General features: G+C 51.0%; 1 protein-coding gene and 1 pseudogene across 3 annotated transcripts; both read right to left on the reverse strand.

The window, feature by feature from the left end:
• Window positions 1-1,363: 1,363 nt before the first annotated feature.
• On the reverse strand, window positions 1,364-5,349 carry LOC120371527 (annotated as a pseudogene).
• LOC120404164 lies at window positions 2,099-14,700 on the reverse strand. Of its 3 annotated transcripts, XM_039536202.1 has the most exons (9): window positions 13,501-14,700; window positions 13,006-13,112; window positions 12,517-12,648; window positions 11,106-11,201; window positions 9,805-9,940; window positions 8,943-9,037; window positions 8,306-8,458; window positions 7,340-7,490; window positions 2,106-2,229 (listed from the first exon to the last, which is right to left on the reverse strand). In XM_039536202.1, exons 1-6 carry the CDS (start codon window positions 13,604-13,606, stop codon window positions 9,006-9,008), a joined length of 609 nt encoding a protein of 202 aa, XP_039392136.1. In that variant the 5' UTR covers window positions 13,607-14,700; the 3' UTR covers window positions 2,106-2,229; window positions 7,340-7,490; window positions 8,306-8,458; window positions 8,943-9,005. The 3 variants fall into 3 exon arrangements, with proteins under 3 accessions (XP_039392141.1, XP_039392136.1, XP_039392150.1); XM_039536207.1 differs by lacking the exon at window positions 7,340-7,490 and having other exon boundaries at window positions 2,099-2,229; XM_039536216.1 differs by lacking the exon at window positions 9,805-9,940.
• Window positions 14,701-15,081: the final 381 nt, after the last annotated feature.

Genomic DNA, 15,081 nt, shown 5'->3' on the forward strand with positions numbered 1-15,081 from the left:
TCCTTAAAATGTGATGCCATAGAGAGTTGCCTTTTATGCCTGTGAATAGGGCAACCCTTGGGAATTAATGGGATGCCACCCCAAAAAATGTGAATCAAGAAATGTTCTGCTGTCTTTTATTTTTTTATAGTTAAACAAACCCTCAATTGAACTATTGTGGATTCTTTAAAGGCCCATGATCGTGGATCAGATTACTGCGCCAGTGATGGCTGGCTTTCAAATTCATTTGACACACTTTCAGGAAACTGATGCAGATACCTGGTAAATGGCAGCACCTGACTTAAAAATGTGTCACCAGCCTCAGACCTCTCAAACAACATCTCAGCTTGGTGGAGAATGTTAATCTAACCGGTGAACATATTTCAATGGATGGAAATAAAGTCTCTCCTCTAGTTATTGATATATTGATTCACATATTTGTGTTGTTCCAGGAGCTCTTAAACACACTAAGCCCAAAGGAATATGATTTCTGTTTCCAATATCATTTGTTCAAGGTGGCTTCTTGCTGCATCCCAAAAATTTCCCAACTTCAGTATTCTGTAACTGATAGATCATGTGCCAGATTCACCCCCAATATAAGATAATTGATGCAAATGGAATTATACTGTCAATTAATTTGGCTCCTTGTTTTCAGAGTGTTTTGAAAGGTGCTAATGGAGATCACAGTAAATTGCAGACTAAATGGACTCCAGGACTAAATGGAGCATGTAGGATGGCATAGCTTATGTTCTACTGCAGCATGTGCCAGATACCAAGGGACTGCTTTCATTGGGCTTTGGGTCAGGCCCCTAGGACAGTGCTAAGAAAATGCAACCATCCAAAAATGGTTAATAATATTTTTTCATGAAGTGCAACTTTAGGAAAGTAATGCATTGGTGCCCTGCCATCTAAAATACATTGATGGGTTGCAAGAAGGAGCCAGGCAACCGTTTCCACAGTTCAGCTTAACCCATGGCTGCTCTTTAAAGATCAAGTTCCAATTCTCCTCTAATTTTAATCTTTTCATAATTATTTGAGGCTAATCCTTAATATGATATTTATGGCCTTGCATACTTTGAGCAATGATGACAAAACAGCAGTTCAGTTTCCATGTGTTATCCAAATACAGACATTCCTCCAAATGCACATCAGTGTGTGAGCAATCTCCCTATCATGATACATGTTCTGTCCATCACTAAGTCATCTATTTAATGTTTATAGCAGAGGCATTTCTAGTAGTCCTGTTGCCACTGTATCTGAACACCAGTTAAAAAGCTATGAACCTAATCTTGTACCAGGCATAGAGCTTATTATCCTTCAATGGGACAGCTCATGGTAATAAACCTTATGATCAGGAGCTACTCTTCATAGGATTAGACCCTACTTTAACATTCACATTCTCCAAAGGGATATAAAATTCGACTTTCTGTGATCTCTAGTTGTTGTGTATATTCATCTCAGTGTAACACAGGTTGAAAAATAAGATTGTATTTAACAAGGTAGCCATCACTGTAAACATACAGGACTCAGTCTCAGGGGTTATAGCTGATACTTTGAATTTTTTCTAACATTTTATCCAAAATTATGCTAATTTTACCTTCCTGTTCAGTGTTTGTGTCGTATGTGTAAAATATTTCCTCTTTCCTAGTGTTGACAGGTCTTGTGGCATATAGAACACCACATATGATGAAAGCGTTGGAAATGGACGGCTTGTACTGCATTGTATTCCAAGTATGGAGCACATCAAGTGTGGTCTCATTGAGTTTGCTAATCATAACGTTTCCTGTGCTGTCCTCGGTTGAATAAATTACCCACAATCCACAGCAAAGTCCATATCTTGCCACCCAACACCAGCATAAGAGAAACGGTTACCATAAGCAGCATTTGACAGAGTTTTCCTCACAGCCAATGTTTTTGTGTTTAAATCGAGCTTGCCTCTCTCTCTTGAATTATATACATTGTAATACATGAAGTTATTGTAAACTGTGGTGCCACTGCCTTCCCCATATTGAATTTGTAACTCTCTAGCATTTTTTAATAGCAGCAAATCATCATAGGAATTATGAAGTCTGTAATATTCTAAGAGTCTCCCATCTGTGTTCAAAGGTGCAATCCAGTATAGGTCCTTCTGCGGAGTCCGAAGAGAGTAATCCCTACCCCAGGAACCATATTTGAAGGAAAATCTTCTCCAATTCAGCTGTACAACATAGGGCTGGCTGGTATTCACAATTCCACCATAACTACAGCTGCCTGTAAGCAAAGAGAAAATGCAGGCTTTTCAAATGGCATGATTAGGAGAGAGGATTTAGTGTGTGTGCTTTATAAGAATCAGCCTTGTTGCAAGAACAGAAATACATATCTTTGTCAAAGATTGTCCTTGTACCATGTAAACAGCACATGGATTTCAGTTCTGTAGCGGTTCCATCTGACTGAAATTCAGTGGTCATACGACTAGAACTGGGTTCATACTGAAAAAAACAGCAACACATTTCAGAGATCTCAGTTTTTAGTCAGTACTCACTTGCAGTAAATAAGTGATTAGCTTCTGTTTCAGATAAGTGACCAGTTTTCTGTTTCCACTTATTCTATGCTTTCCACCCCGCTGGGCTGGGAAATCACATAGAAAATATAATTTCAGAAGCATTTTAGGTCATTTGCTTCTGCAGTGGAGCACAGTTCTGGAAATATGGGGAACGAGAAGGAACATCTTGTCTGACTGTACCTCTGTGAGTTTTGGAAGGTGGAGGGAGAATTAGCAGCACTAGTTCTGGAGGCTCATTTCAGATTACCAGGCTACTGTCAAAATCCCCACTTTAAAACGATACTTCAGAGAGCCTTTCATCTGAGGCTCTCAAAGCAATTCAGATATTAATGAGCATAGCCAGGGCTGGCACAACCCATTAGGCGACCTAGGAGACCTAGACATTTAGGAGGCAGTGACCGCTTAGGTGGTTGTCGGTGGTATTTCGGGGGCTGGACCTTCCGCCGCCTCTGTTGGTGGCGCCGGCACTCCTGAGCATAGCCTTACAACAGCTCTGTAAGGTGGAAGTAAATATCCCCTGGTTACCTGTGAGGTAACTATAAAGTGACCATACAACCTATTTCAACTGGGATAGTCTTGGTTTTTCTTATGATGCCCCAGGATAACTGAAATATCCTGTGTTATTTTTTTTCATTTCATCAGCCAAAATATTTGTTTTTTATAGCTACACGACGCTTGTTCGAGATGCATTGCTAAGCTGAGTAGAATTTGCACTGTTTACTGAGAACAAACAGCCCGTGGAATGAGCTTTCAGGGTAATGAACAATGTCTGGAATGAAGAGAACTTGAATGAAAGTAAACGCTATCAAAGCTGTTCCTTTGTTCAGAGCGACTGTTGATGACACTTGATCAATGTTTCACAATAAATGCAGAACACTAAAGTATTGGAAAAAATCCTCCACTCCAAAATATGCAGGTCTCCCTGGGTCAGACACTGGCAGTGGTGACATCAGCACACTTAAAAATAAAAGTTTCCTTTTGTCTGACTCTTTGCAGCCCTAAAAGATGTCCCCATGAACATGTGCCAGTTTTTTCCCTTTAAAAGCATGGCCTTCTGAGACACACATGCTAAGTGACCTGCACAGTCACACAGCAAGTGAATGGCAGTGCCAAGACTAGAACCAACATTTCCTAACTCAAAATCAGGTGCTTTAACCACTAGACATTGCTCCCTCTTAGAGGTGAAGTAACGTTTACCTGCCAAGACCTGAGTTTTATTTTTCTATTAATTGATCAATTCAGGGCAACAGCTGAGGATATCAAATCAGTGCAGAGGTTGCACATGCTCTAGTTACCCTATAGTGAAAGGGAACTTTTTTGCAACTGGCTTTTAAATGCATGAGGGAGTTATTGAAAAGTATATGTAGGCAAACTTGGTTTGGTGTGTTTTATAAAGCTGCTGTTTTGTGTGTGAGAGAGGTCTGTGCAAGGCACAGGTGTAGGTTTTTAAAAAGTACTTGGTTTGTTTCAAACCAACAGGGTTTTTTACTGTGCAAAATGTGGTTTAAAATGGATTTTAAAGCAGTTTGTTTTTTTTATTCTGCAAAATAAGATGTATTTTAAAAAAATGTCCATAGGTGTGGGTGAGAAAGATGGTAAAGTTCAGTTTTGTAAAATGATCCGCCCTCACCACCCTATAGGCATGGGCAACTTTTCTGACAATACTGTAGTCAGAGCTACAAGGACACCTCCTCCAGAACCGCCAAAGAACCAAGAATCTGCTTTGAGACCTATAACAATGCAAAACAGCACAAGAGTACAGATGAAGCATCCGGGCAGTCCAAACCTCATATACGTCAAACCCAACGGCAAAACAAGACTCTGGTAAAAAACAACCACACAACCACAACTCCAGTTCCTCAGCGGCCACTGCCACACCAAACCCTGAGAAAACTGTGAGCGAAAATGCCCCCATTCACAAACCCAGAGCACACATGCTAGGGGTTCTGAACGTGCGCAAAAACACATACATTCACAAACCGAGAGCATGCGCTCTAGGGGCTCTGAACGTGCGCAGAACCACACACATTCACGAACCCAGAGCATGCGCTCTAGGGGTTGTGAATAAAAAAATAAGGCCTGACAAACCATTCTCCCAAAACCATAAGCTCATCACAGCTCCCCTATATTCTAGTATTTGGGAAGAGTTTGATACTTCATTCAGAAAACTGAGGGATGCTGTATCCTCGGGGGGTCTAAAAGAACGGCATTCTAAAAAGAACTGGGAAAAATATGACGTTTCGCTCAGAACACTGAGAACTATATCCTCAGGGGGCCTAACGACCGACTGCAACTCGCTTACTGAATGCTGAAATGAAGTCTGTTTTTCAAAGAACTCACTTGGCCAAATACTAAAAGGCTAAACTTTACAATGCTGTGCTTCAAAGGTACCTAATGTACATGAAGCTGAGCGATGCGGATAAAGTGAAAATAAGTCTGTTTCTACCAGAAGAGGAACAGAATGTAACTGCCAAACCCCCAGAAACACCAAAGACCTCAGACTCTGTTGCTCAGGAGGTGTTGGATAACGTGAATAAACGTTATAAGAAAAATGCATTATTATTGCCAAATAAGCTGGGCCAGGATAAAAATCTCTCTTCATGGAACGATAAAGGGGCTTTTATGAACAAAGGCTCCGTGGTTAATGATTCTAACATGCTCGACTTACTCAGGGCCATCACCCAGACGCGCTCTGTTCCTAGTAGACATGTACCTAAAAGATAGGATGTGTTTCTGAATGTCATGGCGGAACTAAATGTACCATCTTCTGTCATGGGCATTGCAACCAACAGAGATCTATTGGAACATCTCACGACCTTGACCGTCATTTCTTAATCATTCATCAATCGCATTTCACCTCTAAGGGGGTGGACAAAGAGAGGCCACCATGCTCATTGGGGTGTCTCACAAGCAGTTGGGTTTTGGGTTTGGGTTCCGGCATATCCATCAATGGCTGGGCCAAAGGGCTCCCCTCAGTCGCTCCCTCCTCCTTCTCGGGACTGTCACTGATGTAGCACTTTCTCCGTGGATGGTCAAAGACCCTCGGGGCTAAGACAGAGTCCGAAGTTCTCAGGGGGGTGGTGAAGGAGTCCATGTTTCCTCTCAGCAGCCTTTCCACGATTTCTAAAAATCATGTCCTTGCTAAGAGATGGCCTCCTCTGTCTGGCAGTGGGACTTATGGGATAATGGTGCTGCACTCTGATTAGCAGAGGGCCTTGGGATGGCCCATTTCTGGATGGGTCACCCTGCCCCAGAACTCGCTCTGATTGGTCAAAATCTCCTCTTGGGGCAGTCCTATTTGGGCAAAACCCATCCTAATTGGTAGAGGGTAGTGGGAGGAGTTCTTAGAGGGGTCGCATGACCCACTTCTGGATGGGTCACCCCCCACTCTGGAAATCACCCTGATTGGTCAAATCTCCTCTTGAGGTGGTCCTTTCGGGACAAAGCCCAATCCTGATTCATAGAGGGTGGTGGGAGGAGTTTTCAGAGGGGTCACATGACGCACCATGCTTCTGGTCATGTGGCCACCTTGACCCCAGAAGTAATACCTCTATGGGGGAGGACTTCCGGAGACAGGTGGGAGGGACTAAGGGGTCATGGGGCAGGGTTAGGGTTTGATTGATGGAAGGGCCCATATACTACTGCTGGGTGTCTGAGTCAAGAATGTTTGAGTACGTCCAGGCAGAACCAAAGCCAGTGTCCATGTGCAGGCCAGAGGTCGAAGCCAGGTGGTCAGACCAAAGATCAGCCAAGTCCATGCCAAGCCAAAGTCCAGATACAGGCCGAAGGTCAAAACTGAGTAGTCAAAATCTGAGGGGTGGGGGAAGATCAGGAGCAGGAGGCAATGCTGGAGCAGGTGGATGGAGGACCTGGAGCGAGGCTAGAGAAAGGCAAGGAGAATACTGAGCCAGGGTTCATAACCAAAATCTGGAGTCAAGAAGGGTCACGCCAATTTCATAGCCAGAAACCAGAGCAAAGAGTCAAGCCAGTGTCAACAGCGAAGAAACCGGAGGGCAGGGTAGGGGGTACATGCGGGCAGGAACGAGGAGGACTTACTGGAGCCCTAGAAACCCCTCAACATGGGACTCCCTTCCTAGGAATAAAAGAAGGACAACAGGATGACAAAGATGTCTCTGACCCTGGGGTCCAAGCCAAGGGGAGCTCTCATCCAGGCTATGTGCTAGGATGCCATCACCCTCCCTGTTTCTTTAACTCTCACAGACTCCCTAGCCGGAGGGGAGAATAAAGGGCAGAAAGCGAAGGTGCCCCTGAGGGAAAGGTTCCTGGCTGGGACCCAGTCCACTTCTCAGATCTACACCCAGGATTGTGTGACCAGGACCACAGCCCTTCCTCTAGGTCTCAGTTCCCACCTCCCAGATGGGGAGGATCCTTCCCTGCCCCAGAGTGTTAGGGGGGAGTTTCATTCCTGGCTGGGAAGGGCTCAGATACCAGGTGGGTGGATTGGGCCCCAGGTGGGGGATGGTCAGACATTCTCTGTGTCAGGGGTGACATGGGCCATGGGAAGGTCTGAGCAGTGATGACAGGGGAGGGGCTCCATGTCAGGACACCCCTCCCAGACTGCAATGGCTATTGAGCATAACCCCTGGTTCTGCGGATTCTCTCATTTCTGGGCCAGCCCCACAGCCTGAACAGCCTGATTCTTCCGAACCAGTATCTGGTCTGGCCCCAGCTCCAGGGGTCGGGGTGGGGCATGGTGTTGAGAGTGAGGTGCTCGGCCTCAGTTTCTCTCAATGCTGTGGGCTCTATGGCCGCTCCCCCCAGCCCTCCCGCTCCAGGCACAGTGAGACAGAGCAGTACCTGCGGCAGGGAGTGGGAGCTTCTGGTCATGCAAAGGGGGGGCCCTTCAAGGCTGTCCCATGGAGCACAACCCCTGCAGTCCTTTGGGCACCTGGTGCAAGCACCTGATGTTAAATAGCTGGGCCATGACCTTTGGTTTAATGTCCTCCCGCTGCAAGGGAACAAGGATCAATCAGAGACTCGGACACCCATGAGAACGAAGGGTATTAACAGCACTGGGAGCCAGCAAAATTTCCTCTCCAACCCTCCCCATGTCTGAGGGACGGATTCCCCCACACAACTCCCAAGACAAAATCTTGTCTCTTCTCTAGTCACGTCCAACCCCTCTCCCACCATTGTGGAATGAACTCCTGCCCACAGTTTCTCAGTCCTCCCATGAGAGCTGTTCTACCTCCCAACCCAGCAAGAATCCAGGTCTGCTCCCCGGAATCCCCTCAGTCACCCTCGCTCCCTGCAGTTGAGGGGTTGGGAGGCTTTGGGCAGTAGTGCTGTGGGATGAGAGGAAGTGGACTCCTTTCCTCAAGGGATCCCCATGTCCTTAATGTGATGCCATGGGCAGTAGCTCTGGTGAATGGGGCACTTAAGCAGCCTCTGCTGACTGATGTCTCCAGTTCTCCCAGAGCAGGTGGGATAGCATGATACCAGAGCACTAGGAACCAGCCTGAGGCCCTGGGGGGTAGGAAAGGCTCAGAGAGGTGGCTAGGGAAGTTTGCAGCCCCTAGCATGAGCAATGGCAGTGTGTCGTGTTGATGTGATGCCTGTTAGGATATAGCCTTGCTGGAGAGCTGGGTCTGCACTACTTTGAGCTGCTCAGAGGACAAGCTGGCACCTACCAATGGCACCTGCCTGGGTTTATCCTCTCCTTGCTCCCTGGTCACCGCATGGGGATGGGATGGGAGTGATTTTCAATGGCCTGGAGGTGAAAGGCCCTGGGGGTCCCTTCCCAGTTGATCCCTCTTTGGTTACCTTGTCCCCTATCAGCTAGCTGGCTTCACCCAGGATGGAATATGTGAGCACCAGCCCAGCCTGGCTGACACAGAGCTGGCGGTCGCGTATGGCCAGAAGCGCCGCCTGGAGGAAAGTTCTTCTTTGGTCTTCCGTGAAGATCTCTCCAAAGACCTAAAACCAACAGCACCAAACCTTGCAATTGTCCAGAACCAGGCTCCAAATCCCTCTAGTGTCTCACAAGGTGGATAAGAGTCCTGGGGCAGCCAACCTTTGGGGTCCCATGGACCAAGAACCCCCTTCAGTAAGAAGCTGCAGGCACTGAGGCCTCGAATAGCTCTTTCTGGAGCAAGATTCACCGCAGGTGTCATGAGATGCTGGAAATGTGTCTCCGCACTCTGAAACCCAGCTCACACAGACAACAAAGGAAGCTCTACTGCTCCCAGCAGCGATAGCTGCTGCAGCTCACCTGCTGGAGGTTAGGGGCCTTTTAGATCTGGTTCATTCCCACTCCTCACCCCACTGACATTCCCTTGAGCCTCACATACTCTGCTGGAAATAAGTAGCAGGCTCTTGCCCTGTGTTCATGACACACTCACTGCAGGGGAAGACAGCTCCACACCTGAGCTGCTGCAATGCACCGGCGGAGAGTCCTTACCTCTGCCACCCTGGCCAGGTTTCTGTAGCCCAGGCATTTGGTGTTCTGGAGCCTGTCCCGACATCACAGCTCTCTTGCCTCTCTGATGTTCAGCCCTGGGGTGAAAGACACACCCGTTGGGGAGGTTTGGCATTCCGCTTTCAGTGCCTGTTTCCTTCTGGGTGCACAGGGTCCTCATGGCATCCACGGCCCAATGGAATCGCAGGGTCCATGCCAGGCGGGTTAGTACCAGAAGGGGGATTTGTTTCAGCCATCACAGTAATAATGTGACCCTTATGGTCATTGTGCTCTGCGAGTGGGTGCCTGTTATTGGGGGTGTCTAATACAGAGAACCCCCCACACCCATTGAAGTCAGAATCTGGCCCTGGCTACCCAACTGGTGACATCCTACAAGCTTTGTATCGGTTCCTTGTGGTCCCTGCTCCTGCCTCTGCCCTCATGATGGGCTCTTTCCCTCCATGTGTCTCAATAGCTCTGTTCCTGTCCTCTCACGAGCTGGATGCCCCGTACGGGGGTGGGCTGATTTCCCTGGGCTGGGGGACAGAGCTGGGCTATGAGATAAAGCAGCCAATTTCCTTGGCACTTTCACACTCATCTCCCTAATTCAGAGAGAGGGGGAGAGAAAGAGTCACCATCTAAGCTGGGGTCGGTCTCAGAGGAGGGGGTTTCTTTCTGTAGGGTCCCATTGCCCAGCAGAGGGAGTCTCAAAGGAGGGGCCTTGTTTCTATTGGGGTTCCTCTTCCCTGCTACAGCGGGTCTAAGCAGAGAGGCCTTAGTTCTAGAGGCGTCCCAATGGCCAGCTGGAGCTAGTCTCCCAGAGGCTCATTTCCATGGGATCCCTTTGCCCAGCTGGGTTTCTTACCCCTCTTCTGCAGCAGGAGCCTCTGCAGCCAATATATCCCACCCCTGGCTTGCCGGCTGATGTTGTTGGCTGGGTGAGATACACAGAGTTCCAGCTGCAGCACAAAGTTGCCTGCCTTGAAGAAGGCGGAGGAGGTCTGGTGGAAGGAGGAGGAGATGGGAATCCATCAACATTCTCCCTTCAGCTCTCCAGCTCCCCTGGGCCAGAGCTCTGCTCCCACCCCTCTGTAGGAAGCGCTGGGGGAGAGGAGCGAGAGCCCTCTTTCTCTCTGCCCCCAAGGGAGCTTGGAGCAAAGGGACCAGGGCATGGGCCCTCTAAGAGCACTCGCTGCCCAGCTGCTCCAGAATAACAAGGGCCCTGAGGCCAGGCAGAAATCTGCCAATGAGTGGCCTATGGAACGCAGTCCCTTACAGATCAGGGGGGACCAATTAGTAAGAGGATGAGGAACTTGACTCAAGTCCTGACTCTGCAGGATGCTGGGGTCAAATTTCACTTTGTCAATTCCAGGCAAGGAGGTGGGAAATTCGAGCAGGGCAGCGCTGCTCTGTATGGCCCTAGCTCTCTCCTGGGTCTTTTTGGAGTGGAGCCAGAAATGGACGTGCTGCGGGAGAAGGAGTCAGAAGGGAGGGTCAACGAGCAGGTGTACATGCTCTACAAACGAGCCAGTCCCCCTCCCCAGGGGGCTGAGACTTTGTGCTCAGGGTGGAATAGCTGAGCCCTGGTTGCAGAGCTTGAAAAGGGGGTTCATGAAACTGCCCACCTCTTACTGGGCACAAGTTCATTCTCTAGCCTGGGACAATGGTAAGTCTTGAGGCTGGTCTATTTGCTTTGAACCCCTGATCCATGAACGGCAAGTCAGGATCAAGGCAAATGTCCTGGACCCCCAGACCCCAGCTGCAAAGGCCTTGGTAGGATGGATTGAACGGCCATGAGGACAATCCCTCCGGTAACTGCAGTGTCCCTAGGACAGAAGAGCTGATTCCCTGAGGCTCCTCCTGTATCTCAGGGTCTCCCTAGAGAGGAGCCAGTGACTCTTCTCAGAGACCTATATCCTGCATCTCACAGTGGTTTCAGTCTCTCAGTGCCCAGCCAGGCCTGGTTTTCACTGTTAATGCAACCATGCAGAGCTCTGGCTTACAGTCCCAACTCCTTCCCCCTGCACTGACAGCTCTGGGAACGTGTGGCCGGCTAGGTCCAAGCTGGGATGACGCAATGGAAACATGGCTCTTCTCGTCTCTCCTTTGCTGCCCTCCCACGGAGCTAAGAGGAAATTCCACCCCAGACCGTCCCATTCTACTCACCTCCAAGAGGTGCTGCAGCTTGTCCAAGGTGGGGGTTTCTGTCAGCAGGCCCCTGAGGATGGTGTCCAAGCTCTGTAAATAGCTCTTGTGCAGAGCCTGCAGGAAGAAAGGGAGCACCTGTCAGTCATGGGACATGGGGCTACACCGGTCAGGGGACAATCAGGAAGGTTCTCCAGGAGCCTGGGCAAGACTCAAAAGGCACATCCTGGCCTCTCCCATTCACATCACTCCAGGGACACTTAGCAAGAGTTCATGGCCAGATGCCTGCTGCCTCTTCAATCCTTGCTCTTAGCAGTTCTCTCTGCAGGGCCTGGTACCCAGCAGACTATGGAACAGCCAAACTGCAATGGGTGGGAGGTAGGATCCCTGGGAGAGTCCAGGCAGGAGATCAGAGAATGAGGAGAGGATGAAAGTCTGGGATCAGCCACGGAGGGGTAACACAATCCCCTCTGGAGGGAAGGGGCCCTCCCTGCCAGTTTGTCCCGGGTCTGTACCCAGCTCTGCTCACCTCTCCCCTATTCTCAGCAGCTCCATCAAAGCGAGGGAGCAGGGACCAGAGCCTGCTCCTGCTCCTGGGACAGAGAAGTAGGATCAGGACCTACCCGGAAGTGGGTGGTGTCGTTCCCAGTGCCCATGGTAAAGATTCTGTGGAGAACAGCCCGCAGGAGGCGTGATTCCAGCTCCAGGGCAAGCGGCGGCTTCAGTTTGCTTGCAGGACAGAGGAGCCTGTCATACACTTTGCAGCACCAGCATGGTGTTGGCACTGCCATGGACATGACCCCCTTCCTACGGCCATTGTAACGTTACTGGAGTGAAATCAACCCCGCAGCCAGGAAAGAGGGGTCTTCCCACCTCCTCTGCTGAGGGATGGGAACAGCCACAGCTGGTGCCAGGGTAACCTAGCTGGAGGAGGATCTGGGACTCCCGGCTCTGGGCCCAATCAGCGCCAGGATTAGGGCAGCTGGATGGGAGGGTCCTGGTACCTGAGATTGTAAACCTTGGCCATGGAGCTGGACATGATGGAGCTTGGCTCAGACACCACAGGAAGATTTTCAATCAGCTTCTGGGAGACCCCAAGGAAACAAAACTTTGTGTGAGACTCAGGCCCCGCAGACCCACAGGCACTTCCCAGGGAGGAGGCCAAAGTGCTCTGCAGAAACAGCCAGTGTCACCCCCAACCAGATGGGCTCCCCATTCCTCTCATCCAACAAACTTCCTCCCCCCTCTCCCACCCAATTCCTCCCTCCGCTCCCCTCCAGGCTTATAATTCTCCCACTGTCAGCTCCCAATCAGTGTCACAATTATCCCCTTCCCTGCCTCTCAGCCCTCAGCCCCAGGAACCCCTGTCCTCTGCTTCCCCCTCCGGCCCCACTAACTCTTCCTCCATGTCTGGATCCCTAGCCCCACTCACCTCAATGCTCTCCACAAGGGTCGCTTTTGAAAAGTGGGGCTCCACAGTGTCCCGCCTCTGCTGCTGTGCCGAGAAACACAGACTCAGGACAGCTTGGAGGAAGCGGAGCTGTTTGGCCCTGTTCTCCACCAACTAGGAGTGGGGTGGGGGGAGAGAGAGAGCCTGTTACATTGGGACCTCCCCACCCAACCCAAACCAGATCCAGGGCTCAGGACTTCCACGGGGTTGGTCAGGGAAAGCCACCCCCTTCCCGAAACCAGTGTCGCCTTGCACAGACAGGGGTTGTAACTTGGACAGTGTCTGCAGGGAGCAGACACCTTGGCCTGTGTGGGACAAATGTCCCCACTTTGGGGTGCCAGATAACAGAGGAGATGTGTCCCCGCCCATTGGGGGTGAGAAATTCTTTGGTACAAGACCTCTCTGCCTGGGTGGGGATGGAACAAGGAGCAGGACAGACTCGGTGGTAGCTCAGCTGGGGGATTTTTGTACCTCATCTCTGCCCTGGAGGTGCAGCTCAATGACCCTGATGGTGTCTTGTTCAGGGGACACATCCTCCTCCTCCTCCTCAACCAACTCCAGCTGGGCACTGGGTGTCTCTGCACCAGGGAGGGAAAGAGAAAGTTTAATCCCTTCTGCTGCTGGGGGGATGCAGTGGACGGAGAAGGCTCCATGTTTCCCCTTTCTCTGTAAGGAACCCCATGGCAGCGAGGGCCCCACCCTACCCCTCCCAGAGACGCCCTCAGCCCCATCAGCCTCAGGGCCCCGTGTCAGTCAGCCCCCACCCAACATGATCAGGGGAGGCTGGATCTCCCCCAACTCCACCCACCTTCCCCTGCCGAGGGGCGTGGCTGTGCCCCCCCCCGCTCTGGTGTTAGAGAGGCTCACATGGGTCAGTCCTGGTGCCTTGGTGAGCCAATGGGCACAGAATGTTACTAGTCCCCCACCGCCCCAGTCCTCCTCCCTTTCCCCTGGGTCTCCCCTCACCTGCAAAGAGGGAGCCTTCAGCCTCAGGGCTGTCAGACCACACGGAGGAGCTGCTGGCCCCTCGGGAGTAGGCAGAGCTGCTGGTGTTTGTCCTAGAGTCGCCCATCTCCTGCTCTGGGCTGGCAGGGGGCTCCTCAGTGGCCAGGCTGGGGCTGGTCGGGGGGCTCCTCAGTGGCCAGGGGGGTGGATGGCTCCTGCTGGGCCCTGGGTCGCAGCTCCTGGCTCCTCGGCTTCCTGTGAAGGAAGCCCCAGAGCTGCCTTGCCCAGCTCCTGCCCTCTCCTGGCTCTCTCCTCCATAGCTGTACTGGGGGCCACCTCCATTTAGGCCCAGAAGGTGCCTCAGGGTCAGCTATGGGAGATGGTGTCTTCCTCCTCCTCCAGAATGCCAAGGAGCTCCTCCGTTTAGCCTGGCCACTAGCCTCTTCCCCACCCGTGGGGACAGAGGGGCCACTCTCCTTCTGGCAAGCTGACTGCTGGTTCCCTCAGGCTCTGGAGCCACCTGCCCGGCCTTCCTCCTCAGCATCTGCTTCAGCCGCTCCATCCTGGAACTGAGTGGGGAGCAGCCATGAGTCTGGCCTCAAAGCAGCCTCTCATTAATGGGCCTGCCTGCTCCCCTGCCCACCTCCCCTCTGCTGAGGCAATTTCTCCTCCCATCACATCCCACCCCAGGGCACAGAAACCCTCAACCTGGGCAACAAACTCTGACAAGGGACAGGCTGGCAGCCCTATTGGTGGGATATTTCCACCACACTGAGGATGGCTCTGGAGAGCTCCACTTATTGCTCTAGATGGGATGGAGCTGGATGATCCTTTCTTTACCCTCCTCCTCGGTCTCCCACACCCAGGTGGGCTGGAAAGGGTGCTGCACAATGCCCTGCCAGCAGAGCATGGGGCAGAAGCCAGGAGATCAAAAGTGGCTGTGAAAACAAAATGATGTTTTATTGTCAGGGGATGGAGAAACTCAGGCTAACAGCTTTGTGTGGGGGGGTCACAACACTGACCGACGGCCAACAGGAAACCTCCCATCTCAAGATCTCCTAGTACCTCACGCGCATTCCTGAAGTGTGACGGCCCAAGGGCTCTAGGCCAGTGTTCCCAGCCCCACTGATGGAAACAGAGGCCTGGGCAGGAGAAGCCGCTGCCTCAGGGTTGCACTGAGAGTCAGGGATAGAGCTGGGGATGGAGCCCAGGAGTCCTTTGTCCAGGCTCCCGCACTAACCACTGGAGGAACACTCCCTTCCAGAGCTGGGAAGTGCCAGCAGGACTCTATTGCCAGTCTGCCTGGCTCTGAGTGTGACCTGTTGTAGTGACTGACAGATTTGTTACTTGTCCCTCATCCAAAGCCAATAACACATCTCTGTGTTGGCAATCATGAGTTAGACCTTCCTAGCACCCCTCTGTCTCCCGCAGCCATCGGGTGTTTCTTGGATTACGGAGGCTTGGACGGTAACAGGAAGAAAGAAATGGGAAAAAAGAGAAGATGAGACAAGAGGATAGGAGGAAGAGGAAAGCAGAAAGGGACAAATTTCAAATGCCCCCAGCCAGTCACAGATTCACAAATTCCAAGCCCAGAAGGAACCA

The sequence above is a fragment of the Mauremys reevesii genome, linkage group 1, assembly GCF_016161935.1.
Source record: "Mauremys reevesii isolate NIE-2019 linkage group 1, ASM1616193v1, whole genome shotgun sequence".
Lineage (NCBI taxonomy): Eukaryota > Metazoa > Chordata > Testudines > Geoemydidae > Mauremys > Mauremys reevesii.